General features: G+C 38.3%; 1 protein-coding gene and 1 pseudogene across 1 annotated transcript; both read left to right on the top strand.

The window, feature by feature from the left end:
• Positions 1-8,669: 8,669 nt before the first annotated feature.
• On the top strand, positions 8,670-24,291 carry CLEC4D (C-type lectin domain family 4 member D). Its single transcript, XM_053661469.1, has 6 exons — positions 8,670-8,904; positions 10,688-10,777; positions 17,729-17,857; positions 18,841-18,992; positions 21,794-21,909; positions 22,174-24,291. The coding sequence occupies exons 1-6, from the start codon at positions 8,877-8,879 to the stop codon at positions 22,319-22,321; spliced, it is 663 nt and encodes a 220-aa protein (XP_053517444.1). The 5' UTR covers positions 8,670-8,876; the 3' UTR covers positions 22,322-24,291.
• Positions 15,863-16,411, top strand: LOC119065708 (60S ribosomal protein L21-like; annotated as a pseudogene).
• Positions 24,292-26,180: the final 1,889 nt, after the last annotated feature.

Here is a 26,180-nt window from a genome sequence, read left to right as displayed (position 1 = left end):
ATTAACTTCCATGAGAGCCTCATGGACAGCTTAGCAGGGACTCTTGTTTCCCTTCTAGGAGTGGCTGCCTTCTCCCTGCTAGGCCTCTTAAAGGACCAGAGCTTCTGGGAACATGAAAGGCAGGGCAACAGGTTTTTAGCCTGATTACTAAAGAGCAGAGTTAAAGGACAAGTTTTTACCCAAGGTGATGGTTGTACTGAGTGTGCCCTGTACAGAGAGATAAAGGGGGAGGGAATCTCCAGTAAGCCTAGCCATGACAGGAGGTCATCAAGTGAGGGATGCTTCACTTGAATGGGTCATATTTAATGGGTTAATGGGTGTCTGCAGGTAGGTCACTGGGTGCCCACAGGCAAGGAGATTGGGTGTCCATGAGATAGCCAAAAAAAGCCCAGAGGCTTACAGGAATGCTTCTAGTTCTTGGCTTGATATGCGACTCTTTCCATAGAAGGAAAACTAGTCCACTTTGTCTCAAGAGAACCCTTTTGGGGTGTGTACTCACCTACTGGGAGAAATTTGACCCAGAGTACCTCAAGAAAAGAGTTGTTAATCATTTGAACTCAGCTGGGCTCCAATATAATGGCAGAGAGTTAATGGCACCATTAATTTTAATACTCTATTGCAGCTAGACCTGTTTTGCTGTCCCTAAGAGGAATGGATAGAGGTTCCATATATCCAAGATTTTATGGCTCTAAGAGACAACCTTAAGCTACGTAATACCTATAAACAAACAAAAATCATCCAGATGAAAAGAAACATTCCAAACATGGGTGGGTAGATCTGTCAGTCCTTTTGCCAACATTTGGGTGGCAATGCAATTTATTTTTTTTGGTTCCCAACATGAATATTTTTATCTTGGTAGTAATAGGCTGTAACATTATTCTTGAGGTATTAAAAATGACTGTCCTTGTTTTACAAAGGGAAAAGTCTTTCCAGAGCCAGATATGTGTCTCCAGAAACAATATAAAGCCCATCAAAAATTTTCTATTTATCTCAAAAGTTACAGATAACTGGCTATATGAAACCAAAGTTTTTCAAGGAGGAGAATCCATGTATTTCTCTGTACCTTTGAAAGGCAAATACCTACTCTTCTTCAAGAACTCTTATCTGGGCCATCTTCTAAACTGCAAAGTTTCTGGGAGATAATTCTTATTATAAGGAAAACAAAAACCCTTAGCCATCTGAGCAGATTAATTTAACTTATTTCAGCTGTTGAACATTGACTGCTAACTTATTTTCAGCTGTTGAACAGAGAAGTTAGAAAATAGATTCAGAGCTGTTAATGAATATTTTATAATTTATTACAAATATCTCTTAAAAGTATTTGTTTGCTAAAGGAAGAGCCTACGTTTCTAGAAGTTATGAAATGTGTTTGCCAATCTAAAGAATGCTAATTGCTTACTTTCTAGTTGTCACTAAAAATGAAGGTTTGTAAGAGTTAAGAATTGTAATCAAGTTGGAAAGGAACTCTATGGATTTGGTGATAGAAGATTTAAGGTATGGAGATATGTTTTGAAAGAAAAGGAAGAAAGTGAATTGTTCTAAAGCTGGTTATTTCTGCATGAGTTAGGAAGAGGTAAACTAAAATGGACTAGAAAATGTGTAGAGCATTTGTGAAGAAAAATATTGAGGAGAAATTATATAGTTAAGCTGAATAATAAATTTAATGAAGTAAATGAATTCAAATATTATAAGTAAGGTGATATAGAGTTTGGTTTGGAGTTTGGTTTCTTTTCATTTTGTTAAAAAGAGAATGACTTTTCTTTTGCTCTATATTTTTCTCCCTACCTCATTCCTACAAAAGTTGGAAACTCTTAATGAGTGAGCATTATATTTTTATGACAACATGTTTATTTGCATGACTCCAATAACAATCTGTTTTCTTTATAATACAACACATAAAACCAGTTTCTAATTGTGGTCTTATTAACCAAGACTTTGACTGGAATGCTGTGTTTGAGAGAGACATACCTAGACACCAGAAATACTTAAGAAATTAAAATTGACTTTGGAAGCTGATAAAAGCCCCTTGGAAATGGTTCGTGTCAGTCTTTCCAGGTAAGAAATGAAAGTTGCTTTCCTGGGAGTTGGCAAAGAAAGAACCTGAAGACATTTTGGTGGACCTCAAGAACTAGAGGAATTCACCCAAACCTAAAGGTATTGCAGGCAAAGCTTGTTGGCAACTACATCGCTTGTCTTCTTCACCCAGAGAGTCTAACTAAAGCTTATTTTGGAAATTCCTTATGAGATTCCAGCAAAGCAGATTTAAGAGAGCCTATATGACCAATTACTATTCGTTGGGTTAATGCAAATAATCAGTCCAAATTAAAGCTAGACTGAATGCAGTAAATAAATTGGTCTTAACTTGGTTCTTTAATAAAAATGAGGGTGATTTTAGAGGGAGAAATCTTGTTTCATTAGAATCTACAATGCACAGTTGTGGATATTAGATTCTACTTCAGTTAATTGTCTTCAGTTTTATTTTTCACCTATAAACTGAATTGGATCCTGAATTTTTCCAGTTTTCTTTAATATTTGGCTATAATCCTCCAAACTAACATTTTGTTTTTGTTCCATCCTTTGACTTAGAATTAGTGAGATTTATAACACAATTTGTCTTCACCAGAATACAAGCCCTACATACATGCCAGGAATATTGCCCCTTATCAATTCTAGACACCATTGCAATCTCCTTCCAGGCCTCATTGTCCCTCTGATAGTGAGCAAGAATCACTTGTCTCTGAAAGAAAACTCTGTGCCTCTTTAGTAGGATGCCCCTTTCCCTTAGAGAACTCAGATCCAAGAATTCTTGAGGGGGGATTAGTAGGCAGTTAGAAAGACATGAGCAGAGTAAGAACAATAGGGCAGATTCGCAAGGCTACAAGAATGAAAAACCCTGGGTGCCTAGCAGCAGACAATTGTAGGGTGGGACATGACCCCCAGGGTGACCTTTCTTCCTCTAGCATATTGATGGGCTTGAGGATTAGACCTCATGATCTTTCATATCACTGGTCATGCAGTTCAGACCCTCCCCTGACCTTTCCTCCCCTGGCATGACTCTAGTCATGGCATAAACCCTTTTACAGGATGAACAAGGATACTGAAGAATAGCTTTATATGATTTCAATATGAGTCCTTGCACAACCACTCACTTAAGCATTAAGCTTTCACAGCAGTGAGGTTTTGACTCACATCAAATGATCTTGGAAGCAAAGCCTCAGGTATGCTGACCACAGTCACAAAGTTTTGGAAAAACTAGAGATAACATCTAGGCCTCAGTTGTGTTTCGGCTGCAGGCTCAGAAAAGCAGCAAGTTCAGGCAGGACAATGACATGGCTAACATCAGAATCACTGCAATGACTAATGACCTCTGCCCAAGTGCCGACCAATCAGTAGAGACCACAACCCCGAAAAGACACACTTGGAAATCTTGAATATTCTACGGAGATCCTCCCCTGGGACCTCCCCTAAGATCCCTGCCTTTAGAGAGTGGATAAAAACTGTGTACAAAGGACCCAGTGCATGCTCTCTCTTTCTCTTGAGAATGTTCACAGCTTTCCCTACCCCCTTCTCAGGTGCACATTCCCACTCTCTGAAGCGCTCATACCTTCCCCCCTTTTACTTCCGCCAGGAGCTTTACCTTTGCCTTTCTTTTTCCCAAGCTCCAAGGGCTCTGCTTTTTTCCCTGTAACTTTTTTCCTGATTTACAGAGCCCAGGTGGTTCCCTTCTTCCATGGCTTACTTCTTCTACCTCTGTGATTTACTTTTTCTTTTTTTACCCTCTCCTAAGTGACAGCTTTTTTATTGCTTTTTAGAGAGACAAAGAGAGAAATATTGATGCAAGAGAGAAGCATCAATTGGTTACCTCCTGTATATGCCCAGAAAAGACTGAACCCACAACCCAAGGTTGTGGCCCAACAAGGAATCAAACTCGCAAACTTTTTGTTATGGGACAATGCTCCAACCAACTGAGCCACACTGGCCAGGGCATTCGTGACTCTCTAAATAAACTTTTGTTTATACTTGAGTCTTGACACTAAATTCTTTCTTAGCCAGAACTCAAGAACTAATGTTGCTAAACTGAGGTTCAGTAGCATTCTAGTGCCATTTTGCCATTAACAACTTTTTAAAAAATTGAAGATGAGTAGTAGTCCTCTGTATGAATATAACATAATTTGCTTATCCACTGGTAGACTTTTGGTTTCTTTCCAGAGTTTACTTACTATGAATAAATCTGCTATAAATGTTTATATGCAAGCCTTATTGTGAGCATATGTTTTCATTTATCATGAGTAAATTCTTAGAAATAAAATTGCTGAGTTAAATGGGAAGTCTATGTACATCTTTATAAAACTTGCCAATTTCTGTGGAGAAGTCTATGGGCTTTCTTTGGAGTTTTTAAGAGTCCCTCGCTGTTGTTTTTTTTGTTTGTTTGTTTTTAAGCAATTTGATTATGATGTACCTTGATTGTGTGTTTGTGTGTTGGTGTTTGTCCTGTTTGGGGTTTAATACAAATCTTGAATATGTGGGTTTATTATTTTCCTCCAATTTGGAAAAATTTTAGTCATTCTAAAAAAAGTATTTTCATGGCCCCTTTAGGGGAATTCCATCTTCTATATATAAGCCCAATCAGTAGCCCGGAAGTGTGGATGCTGTCTATACTGCATGAAGGAAGTTCTTTGTTTAATGTGTTGAACTACAGTCTGTCTTCAAGGATGCATCCACAGCACTAATGGAAAGAAAGTCCTATCTATACTGTTGATATATTCACTTGAAAATGTTTCCAGTTTACTCTGGTCTTACCTCTGAGAAGCATATTACCCCAGACTCGTGTTCTTTACTTGCTACAACAAAGAGGAAGCTGTGGGTCCCCAGTGAGTCACTGGATTGTTGCTGCAGTTATCATCCTGTTTGTCTGCTGCTTTCATCATCACTGGAGGTGGTATACAACTTTTCTTTCTCAGGCCCTCACACAGACATTTTTGTGTAGTCTAGTCATAATTTCCACATTAGATATGTTTTTATTTCCTGTAAGTCTATGTTTTTTTAAAAAATTGAATTTATTGGGGTGACATTGGTCTGCAAAACTATACAGGTTTCAAGTATACAACTTATAAAACATCATCTTCACACTGCATTTGCATACATCACCCCAACCAGTCTCTTGCCCCCACTTTGCTCACATCCACTTACCCACACTATGCTTTCTCTTTGGCTATTCCCACACTGTTGTCTGTGTCTACATGTTATACGGTATATATATGGTTTTTTTGTTTGTTTGTTTAATCCCTTCACTTTTTTCATCCAGTCACCCAAGTCCGTCCTCTCCGACAGCTGTCAGTCTGGTCCACGTAACCATGCCTCTGTTTCTATTTTGTTCATCAGTTTATTTTTTTCATTAGATTTTACCTGTAAATGAGATCATATGATATTTGTCTTTCTCTCACTAGTTTATATTACTTAGCATAACAATCTCCAGGTCCATCCATTTTGTCACAAAGGGTAAGATTTCCTTTCCTTTATGGCTGAGTAGTATTCCATTGTGTAAATGTACCACAGCTTTTCCATCCACACATCTATTGATGGGCACTTGGGCTGTTTCTAGATCTTGGCTATCGTAAATAATGCTGCTATGGACATAGGGGTGTATATATTCTTTCAAATTAGTGTTTCAGATTTCTTGGGATATATTGCCAGAAGTGAGATTGCAGGGTCAAAAGGCAGTTCCATTTTTAATTTTTTGAGGAAACTCCATACTGTTTTCCACAGTGGTACAGAGGCTGCAGCTTTTAAGATATGCAAATAAACTTCTTTCAGGAAAAGACTAGAAGATGTGTTTTGTTTTTTCTTTTTTAAATCCTTGCCCGAGGACATGCTTATTGATTTTTAGAGAGAGGGAAGGGAGAGAGAGAGAGGGAGAGACACACCAGTGTGAGAGAGAAACAATGATCAGCTGCCTGTAACCCACAACCTAGGCCTATGCCCTAACCAGGAATCCAACCCCTGGCCTTTCAGTTGCAGGACATCACCCAATCAACTGAGCTACGCCGGCCAGGGTGGAAGATGTGTTTTTTTGTCTGCTGATTCTGTGGTGAGCCCAGGGAGGATAACCATGTGAGTCCTCGAGAGCCTGGTAAGAACACTTTCTTTGTTTACTATAGTTTTGTGGGTCTCACAGACTCAAGCCCCTTTGTCTTTCAGAGAGGTAGGTGTTTTGGATACCCATCCCTCAAGTGGTAGTCTTTCTAGTTTGGGTAATAAATCTTAAATCCAAATCCCTCACTTTTCATGCAGAAGCTGAGAGTTGTGAGTTTCCTTCCAATTATATTGTGCCAGGGGTGGGGTGAATAGAAGTGTGTCAGCCTTTCCTACTCATTTTGATGTAGGTTTTTCTCATTCACCTGATGTGCAAGAGTTGCTAAGCTAGTTTCTGGATTTATTTGAGAGAGAATTGTTCCATATGTAGCTGCAGATTTGGTGTGTCAGTGGGAGAAAGTGAGTTCAAGAGCCTCCCATGTCACTAATTTGAACAAGAACATAATTATTTTCATTCTTCATTTGTGACATTAGTCTATTTTAGTCTGTACTTTTTACATAATTTTTTTTGCAACCAGGTATTTCTTCCAGAAATATTGTACTCCTAGTATCTCATTTAGCCAGTGTTATATAACTCCATTGCTTTATCTGTCAGCTTATGCCATAATCACGTTTTCCTTACTTTGTCATAATCAGCAGGTCCATTTAGAAGTTTCATTTTCTAGAATATAAGTGAGTCTCCATTGTTAGGCCTTTTTCTTAGTATATCTGATTAATTTATAATTTTGTCTACTTGGAACAAATGGCAGCCTGGATTCACATAGTATTGCCCTGCGTGCTGCCTCACCTCTTCATACATGCTTGTACATAGGCTATACATGCAGACTACAGGGTTTTTGCACCCCCACAGTTCAGGGATCCTGTCATCCTTGCCTGCGGGTTTTACACTTGGCAGAGAATTTGATATTTAGACTTGAGCCTATCACATGTGCTCAGTGTCCCAGGAACAGAACAGAGGGCAGTGCCCATTCTTTATTAAACCCCTGTGCTTGGAAAGCAGAAGGTGCCAGCTGGGCCTCAACTTACATCATGAGCCCTTTTCTACTTAGTTACTCTGTGCAAACTCTTGACCTCCCTTTCTATGTAGTTATTAAGTGTAACAACTGACATACATTAGTTCTTCCTGTTGTTGGTACAGAATTGACTTTTTTCCCTAGGATTACTTGTCCTATCATTTCTGGTGTCCATTATTTAGTTTTACAAAATGAAACAAGGAAATAACCTATGCTTAGAAATGTATATACTTTTACTGGAATAAACGTATGTATAAATACCCATACAATAGTTCCTTTTTTTACTAAATTAATTTAAAATAAACACCTATAATATTTATTTTATATTACAAACATAAATCATTTCCTTTTTAGATCATTGTGAATTCATAGATTTTTATACATTCAAATAGTTCTAATTAATCATCATAACTTGATGGTTGTAACTGTATTGGAAAAGATATGTATTGTCAAATTTATAATTTTACTTTCTTTCACTCCTAATTTAATATAATAAAGTAGCATTTTGTTCAAGATAATTATATGTATTTATATATATTTAAAGTAATATTGTAGTTTAAGGAAGAATGTAGGGAAAGGGACATATTCTGGAAGCCTAAATTTAATAAGGATCTCTGGGCTGTTAGGTACTTGTTGTTGTTATTTTGGCCTGCTCTAACAAAATACCAAAGACTGGATGGCTTAAAAAACAGACATTTATTTCTCATAGTTCTGGAGGCTTGGAAATCTGAGATCAAGGTACCAGCACAGTGGTGGAAGACCAAAATATTCAGTCTATGACAGTCCAGTAAATGAAGTCAGGGACCCTGATGGTGTCTTTATCACAAAATGTCACACTTTCATTTGTATTAAAAAACTATTTTCTCTCATCTATGAAAATTTAAGATGTAATCAACAGCTCCACCACCTCTTTCCCAACTCCAAAACAAAGGTTTTTGTGTCTTCATGTACGATGTACATACATTGTGAACATTAAAAGCTTTTGCTCATTGGTCACATTGTCTTTTACTATTTTGCACACAACTTACTCAGAATGGAGAACTATGTAGGGCAGAGCTTACCTCAAGCATATAATTATCATTTAAAATATATATCCAGGAAAAGAGAAAATGAGAGTATTATTATTATTATTATTATTTTTACTTGTGAACTTGTATTTCAGATTCTTCTTTGGGGTAAAACAAGCTCTTCAAATGTTTACAAGGTGATTTCTGGATTGTAAAAACCCCATGTTTTTACACTGTATTCCCCCATTCAAACTTGTCTGCCACAGTCAGACAGAAGGTGTGGGGGTCTTTTTTTTGTTTGGATTGGAACCGTATCAGCAGCCAGTAATTGCTCCAAGCCTGTCAGATAGAGCATTAAACTTGTATTAGGTATAATGATTACTCTGTTAGGATACAGCTAATTTTTTTGTTTAAATGAATAAAAATAAATTGAATCATTTCATATGACACACTGATTAGTGATCTCAGTTACTTAAGGAAATTTCTACTAACTGGTTTTGGGTATTGCTTTCTCAATTTCCTTTTCTCTTTGCTCCATCTGCCAGAGTGAATCAAAGGAAACCTCAGTCTTTAAACAGACTTCTTCTTTTGACTTAAGTCTTTTATATTGGGAACTTTACAGTCCCACCAGAATAGTAAGACTGATGTTTTATCTCAAGTATTCCTGAATATATTCCTTCATCCACAGAAATATACCCTGGAAGCAAAATATAAGAGACATCTGTGTCTCCCAAACCCTGGAAAATAAGATAGTTAACACACAATGGGGGAAGAAGAACTTCAAAATAAACGTGAGTACTTCTCTCTTTCAATTTTAAAGATGCTGGTAAAATTAAGGCTAAGATTTTAGAATAAAATTGAGAGTTGTAGTTTTTAAGATTGAATATCATGATATGGGGGGCCAGGTAGAAGATAATGAGAATGACTTTGATGAAGAGAAAGGCCATAGGTAGACTCAAATACATTGGGCAACAGAAACTTCTTTGCGAAACATAAATTGGGCCAGGAGAGAAGTTAAAGTGTATAAAAGAAAAACAAGAAAGAAAGAAAGAGAATAACTTGGGCAGATTCTTTAAAGGGAAGAGAGAGAAGGAAGATACAGAAGACACACTGACTAAAGCTCGCCCTGTTCCTGAGACTCTAACTTTATCCCATTTTATGTTTTGCTGAAGTGACGCAAATGGATTTGTAGTATGAGAACATTAAATAATATTTTAGAAATATATAGAACATATAATTTTAAAATTGTTTCACTTTAACTGCATCAGCCCACCATGGCAAATGTTAATAGACCCACAGTGAACAATGGTACCAAAAAACCCCTTTCTTCTGTGACAACATGTCTTGGAGATTTTTTAGCACAGTGCATACTCACATACATGATTATTTTAATTGCCATATAGAATTTCATCGTATGGATTCACCATAATATAGAATCTCTGTTATTGACATACAGATACAAGTATTAAGTTTCAGTGTTTTATTCTATTTCCAAAGTACTCTAATGAATACCTTTTTACATAAATAAATTCAGTTATATCTATAGGATAAATCTCTAGAAATGAAATTGTAGCACTTTGTAAAGTATATGATTGTCTAACTATTATGCTGTATGGCTGAAAATAATACAAAATAATATTAAATGTAAACTATAATTAAACAATGAAACTAAAAATAAAAAAGAAATTGTTGTGACAAAAGTAATGAAATTCAAAACTGATAAATGCTGCTAACTTTTTTATAAGTTATGTTATTCCTTTTTTTAAGACTTCATTTTTATTTCTTTTTAGAGAGAGGGGAAGGAAGGGATAAAGGGAGGGAGAGAAACATCAACATGTGGTTGCCTCTTGCACTTCCCCAACTGAGGACCTGGCCCACAACCCAGGCGTATGCTCTGACTGGGAATCAAACCAGCAACCCTTTGGTTGCAGGCTGGTGCTCAATCCACTGGGCCATACTGGCCAGGGCTAAATGCTGCTACTTGATCTGTGTAAATGGCTTTCTAACTTGTAGTTCAGCAGCATTTATTTTCTCACCTAGAGTGTTACATTATTAATTTACTTTTTAAAATCTGATTTGTGAAATATCATACCATAATATTTTAGTTTACATTTTTCTTAGCTTATTTTTATTTGTTTAATGGCCATTTGTACTTTCAACAAGTCAAAATTTCTGTTCAAATTTTTGTTGTTTTTTAATTGAGTAAAATATTTTATACAGTCTGGATATTACTATTGTGACATGATTTTTCTTCCATGTATTCCTTTTTGCTTTAACATTGTTTATTATATAGAAGTTTTAACATTTATGTACCCAAGTTATCAATTTTTTATTACTTTTTTTAGTTTTGTATCTTTCTTATAAAAGCCTGTCTTTTTCAAAAAATGTTTACATATTTCTTATTTATTAGTAAGCTCTGGAATTGATTTTTTCCAGAAAAAATCTTTAAGCTCTCCTCTACATCTAAAATATTTTGGATAATCTCATATTTAGCTTGCTTTAGTAGAATTAGTTTTCCTAGCACTTGGGGCTGAAAAGAAAATAACCTGTTTATCTATCTTTTTATTCTTATAGAAAGAAGCCAGATTTTACAGCTAATCCCATGGGTCATTGCTCTTGTTTTCATCTCAGTTCTCAGTGCCTGCTTTATTGCAAATTGTTTGGGTGAGTTGTTAACAAAACTGGAGCTCTCCTTGAGTTATTTTCCCCCAAAGTTTCATAAAGTTACTTTAAACCTTCTATTATCTTGATTTCCCCTGAACATATCAACCTATAAGGCCTTTGGGATCTTTGATTTAAAATTCAGAGCTACATATTAGATCTGTTATTCTTTGGTGAAGCTGCCTTGTGTCAGGAAATTTAGGCCCTTTTCTTTTTTTAAATATATTTTATTGATTATGCTATACAGTTGTCCCATTTCCCCCCTTCATTCCCCTCCACCTTGCATAACCCCTCCCACCCACATTCCCCACCTTTAGTTCATGTCCATGTGTCATACTTTAAGTTCTTTACTTAGTACATTTCCCATACTATTCTGACCCTCCCCCTGTCTATTTTCTACCTACTGTCTATGCTACTTATTCTCTGTATCTTTTCTCCCTCTCTCCTCCTCCCACTCCCCTGTTGCTAACCCTCTGCGTGATCTCCATTTCTGTGGTTCTGTTCCTGGTCTAGTTGTTTGCTTGGGTTGCTTTTGTTTTAGGTGTGGTTATTAATAACTGAGTTTGTTGTCTTTTTACTGTTCATATTTTTTATCTTCTTTTTCTTAGATAAGTCTCTTTAACATTTCACATAATAAGGGCTTGGTGATGGTAAACTCCTTTAACTTGAACTTATCTGAGAAGCGCTTTATATGCCCTTCCATTCTAAATGAAAGCTTTGCTGGATAGATCAATCTTGGATGTAGGTCTTTGTTTTTCGTGACTCAGAATACTTCTTTCCAGCCTCTTCTTGCCTGTAAGGTGTCTTTTGAGAAATCAGCTGATAGCCTGATGGGAACTGCTTTGTAGGTGACTGTCCCCTTATCTCTTGCTGCTTCTAGAATTCTCTCCTTCATTTTAATCTTGGCTAATGTAATTATGATGTGTCTTGGTGTGTTCCTTCTTGGGTCCAACTTCTTTGGGACTCTCTGAGCTTCCTGGACTTCCCAGAAGTCTATTTCCTTTGCCAGACTGGGGAAGTTCTCCTTCATTGTTTTTTCAAATAAGTTTTCTACTTGTTGCTCTTCCTCTTCTGGTACCCCTATAATTCAGATGTTGGAACATTTAAAGATGTCCTGGAGGTTCCTAAGCCTCTCCTCATTTTTTGAATTCTTGTTTCTTTATTCTTTTCTGGTTGGTTGTTTCTTCCTTCTGGTCTACTTCATTGATTTGAGTCCCTGTTTTCTTCCCATCGCTATTGGTTCCCTGTGCATTTTCCTTCATTTCACTTAGTGGGGCTTTCATTTCCATCTAATTTGCGACCAAATTCAACCAGTTCTGTGAGCATCCTGATCGCCAATGCTCTGAACTGTGCATCTGATAGGTTGGCTATTTCTTGGTAGCTTAAAAATATTGGCTCTGGGGCTTTGATCTGTTTTTCTGTTTGAGCCATTTTTGGGGGGCGTCTGGTCATGCCTGTTATGTAGTGAGGGGCAGAGCCTTAGGTGTTCAGCAGGGCAGGGCAACCCAGTCGCTGTGTTGTGACCTGTATGTGGGGGCAGAGTCAGAGAGGGAACAATGGTGCTTGCTTCACTCTCTCTCAGATTCAGTCTCTTCTGCCACTTCCCACAAGCAAATTGGGCCCTTTTGGTGCTAGTTCCCATGTGGGTGGGCTTGTGTGCATTCTAGACCCCTGTGGGTCTGTTCAACAAACTCTCCTGTGAGGCTGGGAGTCTCTCCCAGCACCTGAACCCCCACAAGTGTTTTCAATCAGTGCTTTTAGGCTTTATTTCCTGGCGCTGGGGCCCTGGGTTGTGCGGTCTGTCTCGCTGCCTGTTTTCACCTGGTTTATCTGGGCACAAACGTGTGACTGTGGTCAGCCAGCTGCCTTGCGCACCTCACTGGGTCTGCTTAGTGCCACCCCAAGCCCAGGGTCTGCCAGCCACCACTGTTTTCTGTCTCAACCCTTCTCTGCCCCTCTTACTGGTCTGGATGAATGGTTGCCAAACTTTCGTATAGTTCAATTTTCTGTCAGTTCTGATTGTTTTTTTTTGTTGTTGTTTCTAAATTTTTGTCATTAATTTTGGTTGTGTGAGGAGGCACAGTGTGTCTACCTACACCTTCATCTTGGCCGGTCAGGCCCTTTTCTGTACATGTGAAGGTTGGTGACTGTAGTAAATCATCTCCCAGGTTGGACTAGAATTACCGAGGGCTGCCTCGTATTAGTAAATCCCAACTTTCATATGGACTGCAGTCTATCTTTGAAGAGAAAAATAGTTGGAAGACTTGTTCTTGCTGATATTAAGACCCGTATAAGGTTATCATAATTAAAATAATATAATATGGGGCAAGTATAGGCAAATAGACTAGAGGAAAATAATGGAGAGCTTAGGTTATAGATTCCAAAGATATAAACCCTTTATACAAAACGGAAGTGGATATTGTAGAGTTGTATGGAAAAGATAGTTTTGTTCAATTAATGCTGTAGAGACCATTGGTTATGTATATTTTAAAAGTAAAATCGGTCTCCAATTTTATATCCTGTGCAAATGCCAACCCAAGGTAAAAAGCAAATCAATAGCACTTTTTAGAAGATAGAGACTTACAGCCAAGATATATGGGTAGGTAGGTATGTTTTGCTTCCTTGTACAACAAAAAAATTTAAAACAAAAACAACCAGAACTTCCAGAAAACTGAACTGTATGAAAGTTTGATAACCAAAGGAGTTAAAGAAGAAAATTCATTTAGATTGGTAGGAGTAGTAAAGACAGGCAGCCAGGACAGAGAGGACACACAATAAGGCAAAGGACTGGTGGGGTGAGGTGGTGGGGTGAGGTGGTTATTCCCACATTCACATGTGAATAACCAACTAGGAACAACTGGGGAGTGAGAGAGACCGAGAAACCCAGGGTTTCAGCGTGGGAAACCAAAGCCTCAAAACCTGTGGCTGTAAAAACTTGTGGAGATCATAGCAGCAGAAGAAACTCCCAGCCTCACAGAAGAGTTCATTGATCCTATGATCCTAGGATCCTAGGACATACAAGCCCAATTCCGAGGAATCAGAAAAAGAAGGGCCCAGTTTGCTTGTGGGTGGCAGAGGAAGTGACTGAAAGTGGGCGAGAGTTGAGCAAGTGGCACTGTTCCCTCTCAGATTCCTCCCCCACATACAGAGGTAGGTTGCCCTGTCTTGGCAAATACCTAAGTCTCTACCCCTTAAAACATAACAGGTGTGCCAAGACAAAAAAAATATGGACCAGATGAAAGAACAAATCAAAACTCCAGAAAAAGAACTAAGAGATGGGGAGATAGCCAACTTATCAGATGCAAAGTTCAAAATACTGGTAATCAGGATGCTCACAGAAATGACTGAGTACATACACAAAATAGAGAAAGAAGTGAAGGCTGTGCAAAGTGAAATCAAGAAAAATATACAGGGAATTAAGAGCGAACAGAAGGAAACAGGAATTCATATCAATGATTTGGAGCAGAAGGAAGAAATAAACATTCAACTGGGACAGAATGAAGAAACAAGAATTCAAAAAAGTGAGGAGAGGCTTAGGAACCTCTGGTACAATTTAAATGTTCCAACATCTGAATCACAGGGGTGCCAGAAGAAGAGGAAGAACAAGAAACTGAAAACTGATTTGAAAAAATAATGAAGGAAAACATCACCAATCTGGCAAAGGAAATAGACATCCAGGAAGTCCAGGAAGCTCAGAGAATCCCAAAGAAATTGGACCCAAGGAGGCACACGCCAAGACACATTATAATTAAATTACCCAATATTAAAGATAAGAGAATCTTAAATGCAGGAAGAGAAAAAGAGGTACCTACAATGGAGTTCCCATAAGACTATCAGCTGATTTCTCAAAAGAAATCTGGCAGGCAAGAAGGGGCTAGAAAGAAGTATTTCAAGTCATGAAAGGCAAGGACCTATATCCAAGATAACTCTTTCCAGCAAAGCTATCATTTAGAATGGAAGGGCAGATAAAATGCTTCTCAGATAAGTTCAAGTTAAAGGAGTTCACCATCACCAAGTCCTTATTATGTGAAATGTTAAAGGGATTTATCTAAGAAAAAAGAAGATTAAAACTATGAACAGTAAAACGACAACATACTCACAACTATTAACAACTGAACATAAAAACCAAAAATGAAGTCCTGGCTGGTGTAGCTCAGTGGATTGAGCGTGGGCCTGTGAACTACATGATTGCGGTTCGATTCCCAGTCAGGGCACATGCCTAGGTTGCAGGCCAGTTCCCAGCAGGGGACTCATGAGAGGCAACCATACATTGATATTTCTCTACTTCTCTCCCTCCCTTCCTCTCTAAAGATAAATAAATAAAATATTTTTAAAAACCTATTTAAAAAAAAACAAAAATGAAAACAAACTAAGCAAACAATGAGAACAGGAAGAGAATCACAGAAAAGGAGATCACACAGAGGGTTATCAGTAGAAGAGAGAAAGAGGACCATGAGGGAAAAGATAAAGGCAATAAGAAGCATAATTGGTAGGTAGGAAATAGACAGGGGGAGGTTAAGAATAATATAGAAAATGGGGAAGCCAAAGAACTTATATGTATGACCCACAGAACACGAACTAAGGGGGGGAATGTTGGTGGGAGGGGGTGTGCATGGCAGATGAGAATAAAGGGGAGAAAATTGGGACAACTGTAATAACATCATCAATAAAACATACTTAAAGGAAAAGAAGATAAATTGAGAAAATCTTCATGACTTTGATCAGAGAATAATTTCTTAAACAAGTTATAACATGTGCTAGTCAATAAGAAAATATTGGCAAATTATACTACATTAAAGAAAAAATTATTGTACAAGAAAATATCACTGACTGAAAATAGAAAGACATAGGAAATGTTTGTAATGCATATAATTAATAAAGGATTAGTGAACAGTATGTATAAACAACTCTTTCAAATCAAGAAAAAATACAATACAACAGAAAAACAGGCAAAGTTTCAAATAAGCACTATGGAAAAGAAAAATGAAGTATCCAATAAACATATAATTAGTAAAAATATTTTTAAAAGTCAGCCATTAATTTTTAGGGAAATGCAAATTAAATTTACGATGAGATGCCATTGCACACATGACGGTGTGGCAAAAACTAAAAAGTCTGGCACTGCTTTTTGGCTAGAACCTCCACCTTCCAAAATGATTAACAGAAGGAGAAAGGGGAGAGGCACTGCTATACATTCTCCAGGCCTTTTAGAAAACATGGAATTGTTCCTTTGACCACATACATGCAAATCTACAAGAAAGATGATATAGACATGGAAGGAATGGGCACTGTTGAAAAATGAATGTCCCACAAGCGCTCCCACGGCAAAACTGGAAGAGTCTACAATGTCACCCAGCAGGCAATGGGCATTGTTGTAAACAAACATGTTAAGGGGGAGATTCTTGCCAAGATAATTAAGGTACACGTTGAGCATATTAAACACTCTAAGAACTGAGATAGCTTCCTGAAAATGTGTGAAAGAAAATGGACGGAAAAAGAAGGAAGCCAAAGAGAAAGGTAACTGGGTTCAGCTGAAGTGCCAGCCTGCCCCGCCCAGAGAAGCACACTTTGTGAGAACCAAGGGAAAGGAGCCTGAGATGTTGGAACCCATTCCCTGTAAATTAATGGCATAAGTATAAGAAAAAATAAAAGACCTCTGAACTGTTAAAAAAAAAAGTCTGGTACTATCAGCTATTGATAATGATCTAGAGCAACTGGAACTCCAATGAATTGCAGCTGGCAGGAGTATAAAGAAGTAGAGCACACTCATTTTGGGAAAGTTTGCCACTATCACGACTGACAATATGTCATTACCAGCAATTTCACTCCTAGGCATAGACCTGGCAGAAATGAAGGCTTATGTGCTCTAGAATGATGCATGGCCAAAAATACCCAGAGCAGCAAACTCACAATAGGCCAACACTGGAAGCAATGCAAATAATCAGAAAGATAGATAAATACCCGTTAGTGCATAAGGGTAATAGATCACTTTATAGCAATGAAAATGGATGAATTATAGTTGCATGTAACAGTGTAGATAAATTTCAGACACCACTGAGAAGAAAACAGAAACGAAAGAAGGTATATTGTATGGCTCCATTTATATAAAGTTTGAAAGGAGGCAAATCTGGGCTATATGGTTTAGAGATATGTTTTTAAGGGGTAAACTGGTAAAGCAAAGCAGAAAGCAATTATTTTAATTTTAAAAGCCATGGCATGGTCACCATTAGAGAGAGGGAGTAGGCTGCATCTGAGATGCAAAGGCTACCTGGTGTGTCGTCGATGCGTTTCTTGAGCTGGGCAGTTGCTTGGAGTGTTCACTTTACAATCTGCTGATATCTTGTACATTTATATTTTTCACTTCTTTGCATTTGGTTATATTTCTTTTTTTTAAAAGATGTTATTTATTTATTTTTAGAGGGCAAGGGAAGGAGAAAGAGAGGGAAACATCAATGTGTGGTTGCTTCCTATGTGCCCCTGCACTGGGGACCTGACCCACAACTCAGGCATGTGCCCTGACTGGGAATTGAACCAGTGACCCTTTGGTTCTCAAGCCTGCGCTCAATCCACTGAGCTATACCAGCCAGGGCTCGTTAGGTTATATTTCAAAGTAAAAATGTCCTAAAGATAAATAAATGTATAAGCATCACAACATTTTGTAGATATATTTGGTGTTCACCAAAAGTCTCTAACACAAATTCTGATAGAAAAATATGCTTAAAATCACATGCACATAAAGGTTTAAAAACTACCTCCATGAAGCACAAAATGGACAATATGATAACAAAAATATTAATTTCAACAATTTTAACCAATTCACCTGGGTCAGCAACAAAGGAACTACAGAGGAAGAAAAGAGAATGTGATGGCCCTGACTACTAAGCAGTCAGGCCCCTTTTCCCAAATTCAGTGGTTATGTAAGGAAATGAAACAAACTTCGGTTCTCCTTGACAGTGACTCGTGACAACTTCCTACACTGTGACAAAAGCATGAGGATGTTCAGTTTACCAGGGCACCACCCGAAGCTGACGTGCACCGAAGAAAAATCGGAACTGAAAGGTACAGGTAGCAGAGAAGCAAAAGGTAATTTCTTTATCTTTTCCACTTCCATTAAACTTTATAATGTGATTTAAAGTATATCCGTAGTAAAGCAAGAGAGCGTAAAATAACATAAGGCGAGAATCTGGCACAAGAGTGAATATTGGTAATTGAGATAAAACTATTCTCCCAACTGTAATCAGGAGATACAACAACGCTTTTATGAGTCATCTTTGCCATCCAAAACATAACATTAATTTAATTCAATTTCTTTTGATTCAGGCATATCATAAGGACTGTTTCCTTCTACGCTTGCTTTTATCTCTATTATTCTGGAATTTATAATCTTATTTGAGAGAATGGGGAAATGTTTGACAGTTTTAGCAGGTTCTTTGCCCCCTTCAGATAAAATGTTCTGTAAAAGCCTTTCTTATGGAAACGCTTCCATTTTTAAAGAAGATTTTATTTATTTACTTTTAGAGAGGGGGAGGGAGTGAGAGAGGGAGAGAAACATCAGTGTGTGTTGCCTCTCACATACCCCCCTACTGGGGACCTAGCCTGCAACCCAGGCATGTGTCCTGACTGGGAATCTAACCAGCTACTCTTTGGTTTACAGGCTGGCACTCAATCCACTGAGCCACACCAGCCAGGGCTGAAACACTTTAAATGTGAACATAAATAGATGTAGAGATGTTGAAAAATGGTCATCCCTTCTAAAAGAATGTGTTGTAATTTTCTTGTAGTCATTACATGATTCCAATACTTTCTTTAAAAAAATTTTTTATTTATTTATTTTTTAGATTTTATTTATTTACTTTTATTTTTTTATTTAATTATTTCCAATACTTTCATTTTGAAGATATTTAGAAGTGTAATTAAGAATATTTTTAAAGGGAGTACAATGATTTTGGTAATCTTGGTATTATTCCCAAAAATGTTAACTGGATACTAGGTGGTAGAATGGTTATGCAATCTATTACAGATGAATGCTTCTTTGTAACTAATTTTCACTTCAATATTCTGGTGAGGGGCCACCTGGAATTGTTGTCCTGTTGGCTGGGGAGCCTTTCAGTCCAACTGCTATCTTCCGTTTAATGACAACAAGGCGTGGGCAGAGAGTGAAAGGAACTGCGCAGGGCTGGGGGCTCACCTGGCCACCATTAACACAGCAGCCGAGCAGGTATGTTGGGAGCCTCCCATCAGTTTCTCTGCTGGTTTGAATTTCTTCAAAGGACTTCTGCTCTGCTATGCCTCTGTGCCTTTGCTTTGCCTGTTCCATCTGCTTGGAAACCCTTTTCTTCCCCTTTTATTTTCTTCATATGACCAACTTCTTCAGGTCTTTCTAGATTTCATTCATGCATTATTTCCTCCAGAAAATTACCTTGACTCATCTTCCCTACTCTACCTTACTTATTCTATGATGGAGGTCCTTCCATGGCACTCTGTGCACTGTGTGACCATGCCCTTACTTCAGTGTCCTGCACTGCTTTGCTTAATACTCCATCTCTTCCAACAATTCTTCCTTTGTAGAGGGCTGCGGGACACCTTACTCACTGTGTCCTACACAGTGGTAGGCACTCTGGCTAGTTCTTTTTAAAAAATATATATTTTATTAATTATGCCATTACAGTTGTTCTATTTCCCCCCTTTCATTCCCCTCCACCCTGAACCCCCCCCCCCACCATTCCCCCCCTTTAGTTCATGATCACATGTCTCAAGTTCTTTGGATTCTATATTTCCCATACTATTCTTGCCCTCCCCCTATCTATTTTCTACCTACCATCTATGCTACTTATTTTATGTACCTTCTCCCCCCTTCTCCTTCTCCCACTCCCCTGTTGCTAACCCTCCATGTGATCTTCATTTCTATGGTTCTGCTCCTGATCTAGCTGTCCTCTTAGTTTGCTTTTATTTTAGGTGTGGTTGTTAATAACTGTGAGTTTGCTGTCCTTTCACTGTTCATCTTTTTTATCTTCTTTTTCTTAAGTAAGTCCCTTTAACATTTCATGTAATAAGGGCTTGGTGATGATGAACTCCTTAAATTTGACCTTATCTGAGAAGCACTTTATCTGCCCTTCCATTCTAAATAAAAGCTTTGCTGGATAGAGCAATCTTGGATGTAGGTCTTTGGATTTCATGACTTGGAATATTTCTTCCCAGCCCCTTGTTGCCTGTAAGGTCTCTTTTGAGAAATTGGCTGACAGTCTGATGGGAACTCCTTTGTAGATGACTGTCCCCTTATCTTGTTGCTTCTAGGATTCTCTCCTTCATTTTAATCTTGGCTAATGTAATTATGATGTGCCTTGGTGTGTTTCTTCTTGGGTCCAACTTCTTTGGAACTCTCTGAGCTTCCTGGATTTCCTGGAAGTCTATTTCCTTTGCCAGATTAGGGAAGTTCTCCTTTATTATTTGTTCAAATAAGGTTTCCACTGGTGGCTGTTCCTCTTCCCCTTCTGGTACCCCTATAATTTGGATGTTGGAGCGTTTAAAGATGTCTTGAAGGTTCCTAAGCCTCTCCTCATTTTTTTGAATTCTTGTTTCTTCATATTTTTCTGCTTGGTCATTTTTTTCCTCCTTCTGGTCCACTCCTTTGATTTGACTCCCACTTTCCTTTCCATTACTATTGGTTTCCTATATATTTCCCTTCATTTCAATTAGTTTAGCCTTCATATATTCCTCTAATTTGTGACTAAAATCAACCAGTTCTGTGAGCATCCTGATCACCAGTGTTTTGAACTGTGCATCTGAAAATTTGTCTATGTCTTCATCGCTTAGATTTATCGGCTTTGGGGCTCTGAGTTGTTCTTGAGCCATGTTTTGATCTGTTCGTGCCTGTTAAGTACGAGGAGCGGAGCCTTAGTTGTTCACCAGGGCGGAGCCACCCATGTCACTGGTTTGTGACTCTGTATGTGGGGGCGGGGTCGGAGAGGGACAATGGCAGTTCCCTCTGCTGCTTCCAGCCACTGAGGCCTGTGTAGTCCATCTCACTGCTCGCTCCTTCACCGGTTTATCTGAGCGCGAATGTGTGAGCGTGATCAGCCCTCAGTGGGTCCACCTGCTTCTCCACACCTGGGATCTACCCACAGCTGCTGGCGCACCTGGGTCTCCTGCCCGGGTCGGTCTGGTGGATCTTTCCTGCCTGACCCGCTCTGCTGCTGGCTCTGCCCCTCTTACCAGTTTGGTTGAAGGGTTCGTTATTGTCAGACTTCCGTGTGGTTCAATTTTCTGTGTTTTTGTTGCTAAAACTTTGTTGTTTTTAAACTTGGTTGTGCGAGAAGGTACAGTGCTTCCACCTGTGCCTCCATCTTGGCGGAAGTCCTGGCTAAGTCTTAATAAGTGGTTGGTGAGTAAGTGAATAAATGAAGAATTTAATCAAGACTGAAATAGCTATAGGATAAAAGCATAGGAAAAAATTCTATGTATACTTATAGCTATAAATAAGAAAATCTTAACATAAAAACACATCTATTTCCTCATGTAATATATTTCCATATATGTAGCATGATTCAGAGTCTACTCTTTTATTGATTAGCAGGGTTTTCTGGAGGATTCTGTTTTCACAGCCTTGCTGTCTATAGGCTGAGTATTTGGATAAAATGGGATTTAATGAAATGCACAAACAATTAAAGAAGGCAATTTTAAAAACAAAAATTTCTGATAATCTGATTCTATAAAGCATTGCTAAGTGGTTTGCAAGTACCATCTGAGTTAATCTTCACGATAACTCTATTGTCTCTAGAGTGTACCTGTCTCTTTTGAAGATAAGAAGACTAGGGTTTGGTGAGATGTAAGCACTTACTAACATTACACAGTGAACAGCAGAGGCAGGATATGAAAGCAGATCCATCTGACGTCAATATTCTTGTGCTTAACTAGTAATCTGTTCAGCCTCTTTCCTTTTGTCCATGATTTTTATCACATGATAACATCTATCACATGATAAATGCAAATATACTTACAAGAATTTACTTTTTAATGCAGAACTTCATTATCCAGTATTTGGATAGACAATTTTCATATTTCCTGGGACTGTCACGTGAGAACCCGGAAGCCCAGTGGCAATGGGTGGACAGGACGCCATTTAACCCACATATGGTGTAAGTATATTGCCTGGGGTAAAGGAACTCTGTAGGCAATGGTGGGAAGGAGGTAGCAAGCAGAATTAATCTGGGGGTGGAGGATACCGATGTGAAAGTGCTACTCAGCACTGTGTTGAGTCACCTCGATGCCAGTATAGTGCTGTCCTTGTATTGAACCCTGCAGCTCTAAATTTTTCATTTAGGGGCATTTTCTCTGCAATGTCCCCTGACACCTACCCTAAGTGTATGTGTACATATTATATATACTTTTTTTTCTTTCAGATTATGGCATATGGGTGGGCTCAACAACCAACAGAAAGAAAATTGTGTTGTCCTTGTTAATCACCAAGACAAATGGGCCTGGAATAATATTTCTTGTAAATTTGAGGCAAGTAGGATTTGTAAGAAACCTGGAGTAGTACTTGCCTGAAAGTTATGAAGGAGTTCTTGTGGTGAGGACGGAAAAGAAGAACCTGTTAGACCAGGGCAGAATGTACATGCCTCATCGGAATAAAGAAAACATGCTACATCATAGAACATTTTCAATCATGATGGCCTTATTTATTTGTTCAATTCATTCAAGATGATGTATTTTTGTGTGGTGTTTCAGTAGAAGGAATCATCTCTTCTATAAAAGTCATTTTTCATTAACTTTGCTATCTTGATAGTATTTCAAAGAATTTACTTTTCAATTGGTGTGTATTTATTACACATTTAGTAGAATGGCTTAAATGGTGCAATGTCTTACTTATTTCTTCCTCTGTCCCAAATCTTTTTTTTAGCAATAAAATTTTAATTAATTTATTTTTAGAGGGGAAATAAAGGGAGAAAGTGAGGGAGAGAAACATCAGTGTGTGGTTGCCTCTCTCGGGCCTCCTACTGGGGACCTGGCCCACAACCCAGGCATGTGCCCTGACCAGGAATCAAACCAGTGATCCTTTGGTTTGCAGGCAGGCGCTCAGTCCACTGAGCCATGACAGCCAGGGCCCAAATCTTAACTCTTAAACTGTAGTAGGATATTCACATTGTACAAATGAAATGAATATAACCAATATAAGATTGCATGCCACCCATACTTAAATTAAAAAAAAAATTCAAAGGTAGAATATTCCAATTGGTAATGGGACATCATTTTCTTAACTCAAATGTCATAAATGCTTTAAAGTTTTTAAAACATATTTTAATTGTTTGATGCTTCATTTTTAGACATTTTAATAGTATCAGTCATTAGATTGACATTTTGTAAGAAAAATATCTTCTGAACCACGGTATAAAATAGTTCAAACTGACAGTGACCAGAGGGAAGGGGGTGGGGAATGACAGAGGAAAGAAGGGGAAGGGGCGAGCAAAGGAGCACAAATAGAGGACTCACGGGCATGGAGAAAGGCGGGGAATCGACTGTGGGAGTTGAGGGGATGGCATAGGGGTGAGCAATGGGGAAAAAAGGGGGACTGTAACTGAACAACAATAAATTTTTAGAAGGTTCTGAATTATGGCATTACTCAGGTAGAAAGAAAATGTCTATGGATCTTTAAAAAGTTTATTTCTTTATCCTAAATGTCTTACCAAAGCAGGGAATCTCAAGTTGACTTACTTGTTTTATTTTTTATTTTTTGAGTGGAAAAGTCATCTTAACCAAACTCCTTCAATTCTATAGCTGAGGAAACAAAAACCTTGGGAAGTCCAAGAGTTCCCCTTCGCATTGCTAGTGCATGAGAGAGCCAGGCACATGGCTCAGGTCTAAGAGGTGAAACGCACTCTCTCAGTTATTACAGGAAACTTTCTGCAGGCGACTTGGCCTCTTAGCTAACAGATAGATGAAAGTTCTTAATTATTTGAAGTAACATTGTGTTGGTGTTTCTATATTTTTAATTTGGATAATATTTTCAACTCACATAAATTGTTAGCATGTTTCTTTGGAGCTATAAAGCTATAGCTCAAACTGGCAAGATAGTCATTGTTTTAGTGACTGAAGATTATGCTTTTGTGATATATGTAGTATTGACTGTGGAGCAGTCACATCTAACATCGACAAAATAGAATGATCTTTCTTAAAATTCTGAACACTGATGTTCGTTGGACCTATGCTAAAAAATGTCAAGCAACAGTTTTTTAACCTAAGTTTCTTACCACTATTTTTAAAACAGCATTTTGCAAATTACTGATCTCCTGAGTTTGAATGTTAGTGCTTGCTTGATTGATTCCACACATGTGTGTATGTGTCTGCACTTAAAGCTGATCCTTTCACTAGTGCTAAGTGGCTTTGTGTTTGCCATGTTTATTAAGTTACAAGGTCTACAAAAACCTGTAGAAATAACTTTATGTAAGCACTAATAGGCTTTGAATAGTTACCATTATTCATTTTTATTTGCATAAAGTTGTGTACTGGTAGAGATTCAGATGTCAATAAAATGCGACCCCTTTGTGATTTTATACATCTCCGTGAATGTCATTTTTCATTACCTCCATGGCTGCCACCATGGGCCAGGCCAACATCTTCTCACCTGGCTTATTGCAGTGGTTGTCTGATTGGTGTCCTTGTTTCTACCCGTAGTCTCTTTTAGTCTATTCTCAATACTCAGGGCATCCCTCCAATTCTTCAAAAAATTTTTAAGACACCTGATAGTAACTTCATAAAAATAAATGCTAAGTAGTGTAGTATACTGTAGAAGTACTAGACATGTGAAATACTTTAAAAGTGTTTCAAATCTTTAAAAAATTTAAATACTGTTTTTATCTTTGAAGAAGTAATGTGGTAAATCTTTAAAAAGGCAGACAGTAAAAACATTAATAAAAGTATAAAATAAATCTCTTTTCCACCCTGAACTCCAACCCCTAAATCCTTCTTCAGAGTAACTACATGATCAGTTTTTTTGTATTTTCATATGTGTTTTTATGTATCATAGAACATAGATATATAACCTGTAATTTTTTTATAATACTAGAACATTATCTACATAATTTAAACATCTTATATTTTTTACTTAACATATAGCTTGGAAACTTGTTCCTCATCAACAAATAGTGTTTTATTATACTGATGTATCATAATTTGAAATAACCTTAAAAATGACCAAAAAAAACTTTATATAATAACAATCAACAAAATACAGTTGTGGAACATACTTGGGAATAATCCCAGATCAGAGTTCCAAGAGGATTATTTTCTCCTTGAAAATATGGGACTGAGAATCCATTTGAATGCACTGAGGTGATGCACAATTCTGGAGAGTTAAGGGATGAACTATTAGTCGGTACACAGAAAACTAAATAAATTTAAAAAAATAATGCCAAGAGGCTTCCAGTCAAGATGGCAGTGTAGGCAGTCATGGCTCACCTCTTCACACAACCACATCAAAATTACAAGTAAAATATAGAACAACCATCACTCAGAACCATCAGAAATTGAGTTGAATGGAAGTCTGATAACTACAGAATTAAAGAAACCACACCTATCTAGACTGGTAGGGATGGGCTCCTCACCCACGTGTGGTGAACAAAAGTTCAGGAGGGATATTTCAGGAGCGAGGAGTCCCAGCCCCACATCAGGCTCCCCAGCCTAGGGTTCCAGTTCTAGGAAGATAAGTCCCCACAACTTCTGGCTGCAAAAACCAGCAGGGATTGAGTCAGTGGAAGAAACTTCTGGAACCCCAAGCAGTTCTTCTTAAAGAACCAACACACTGACTCATCTACTCAGACTCACTCCCTCTGAGCTCCAGCACCAGGATAGCAGATTAAAAGGCACCAGTGGCATAATGAGAGGAACCGAAGTGTCTGGCATCAAGGCAAGCAGAGGCCATTGTCCCTTTTCTAAACCCTTCCCTGATACAGCTGGCAAGCTGGTGCCATTTCTGAGATTCCATCAACCTGGCTAACACTGTTGCACTCACCTTGGCACTCCCCAGAGACTCTGCCTCACCCAACTTACAGGCCCATCCAAGCTGCTTTTCCATATGAGTGTCTGGTATTGGCTCATCCTTCACATCTATCAAACAAGCAGCAGCATTCCTTCATGAGCTCCAGGCACATCACTGATTGGCAGCTTGGCTTTGCCTGGGAATCTACAAACCAGCACAAGTAGCAGCCTCCTCAGATTGCTTTATAGCTCAGGGAGGGGACCCTGGGCAAAACACAAATTGGGGCTGACCTTGGCCAGCACCACCTAGGAAATCCCAGGACCAGTGCGAGCAGTGGACAGCTACAGACCATATGGAGCATCACCACCCTGCATCTGCACAGCTGATCCTCCATAGAGGACAGAGGTTGTGATAAGTGGACACAGCCAAACT

Source organism: Artibeus jamaicensis, unplaced genomic scaffold, assembly GCF_021234435.1.
Source record: "Artibeus jamaicensis isolate MK-2021 breed Jamaican fruit bat unplaced genomic scaffold, CSHL_Jam_final contig_233, whole genome shotgun sequence".
Classification (NCBI taxonomy): domain Eukaryota; kingdom Metazoa; phylum Chordata; class Mammalia; order Chiroptera; family Phyllostomidae; genus Artibeus; species Artibeus jamaicensis.
The sequence above is the reverse complement of the archived record's forward strand: the minus strand, read 5'-3'. Positions and strand labels throughout refer to the sequence as shown.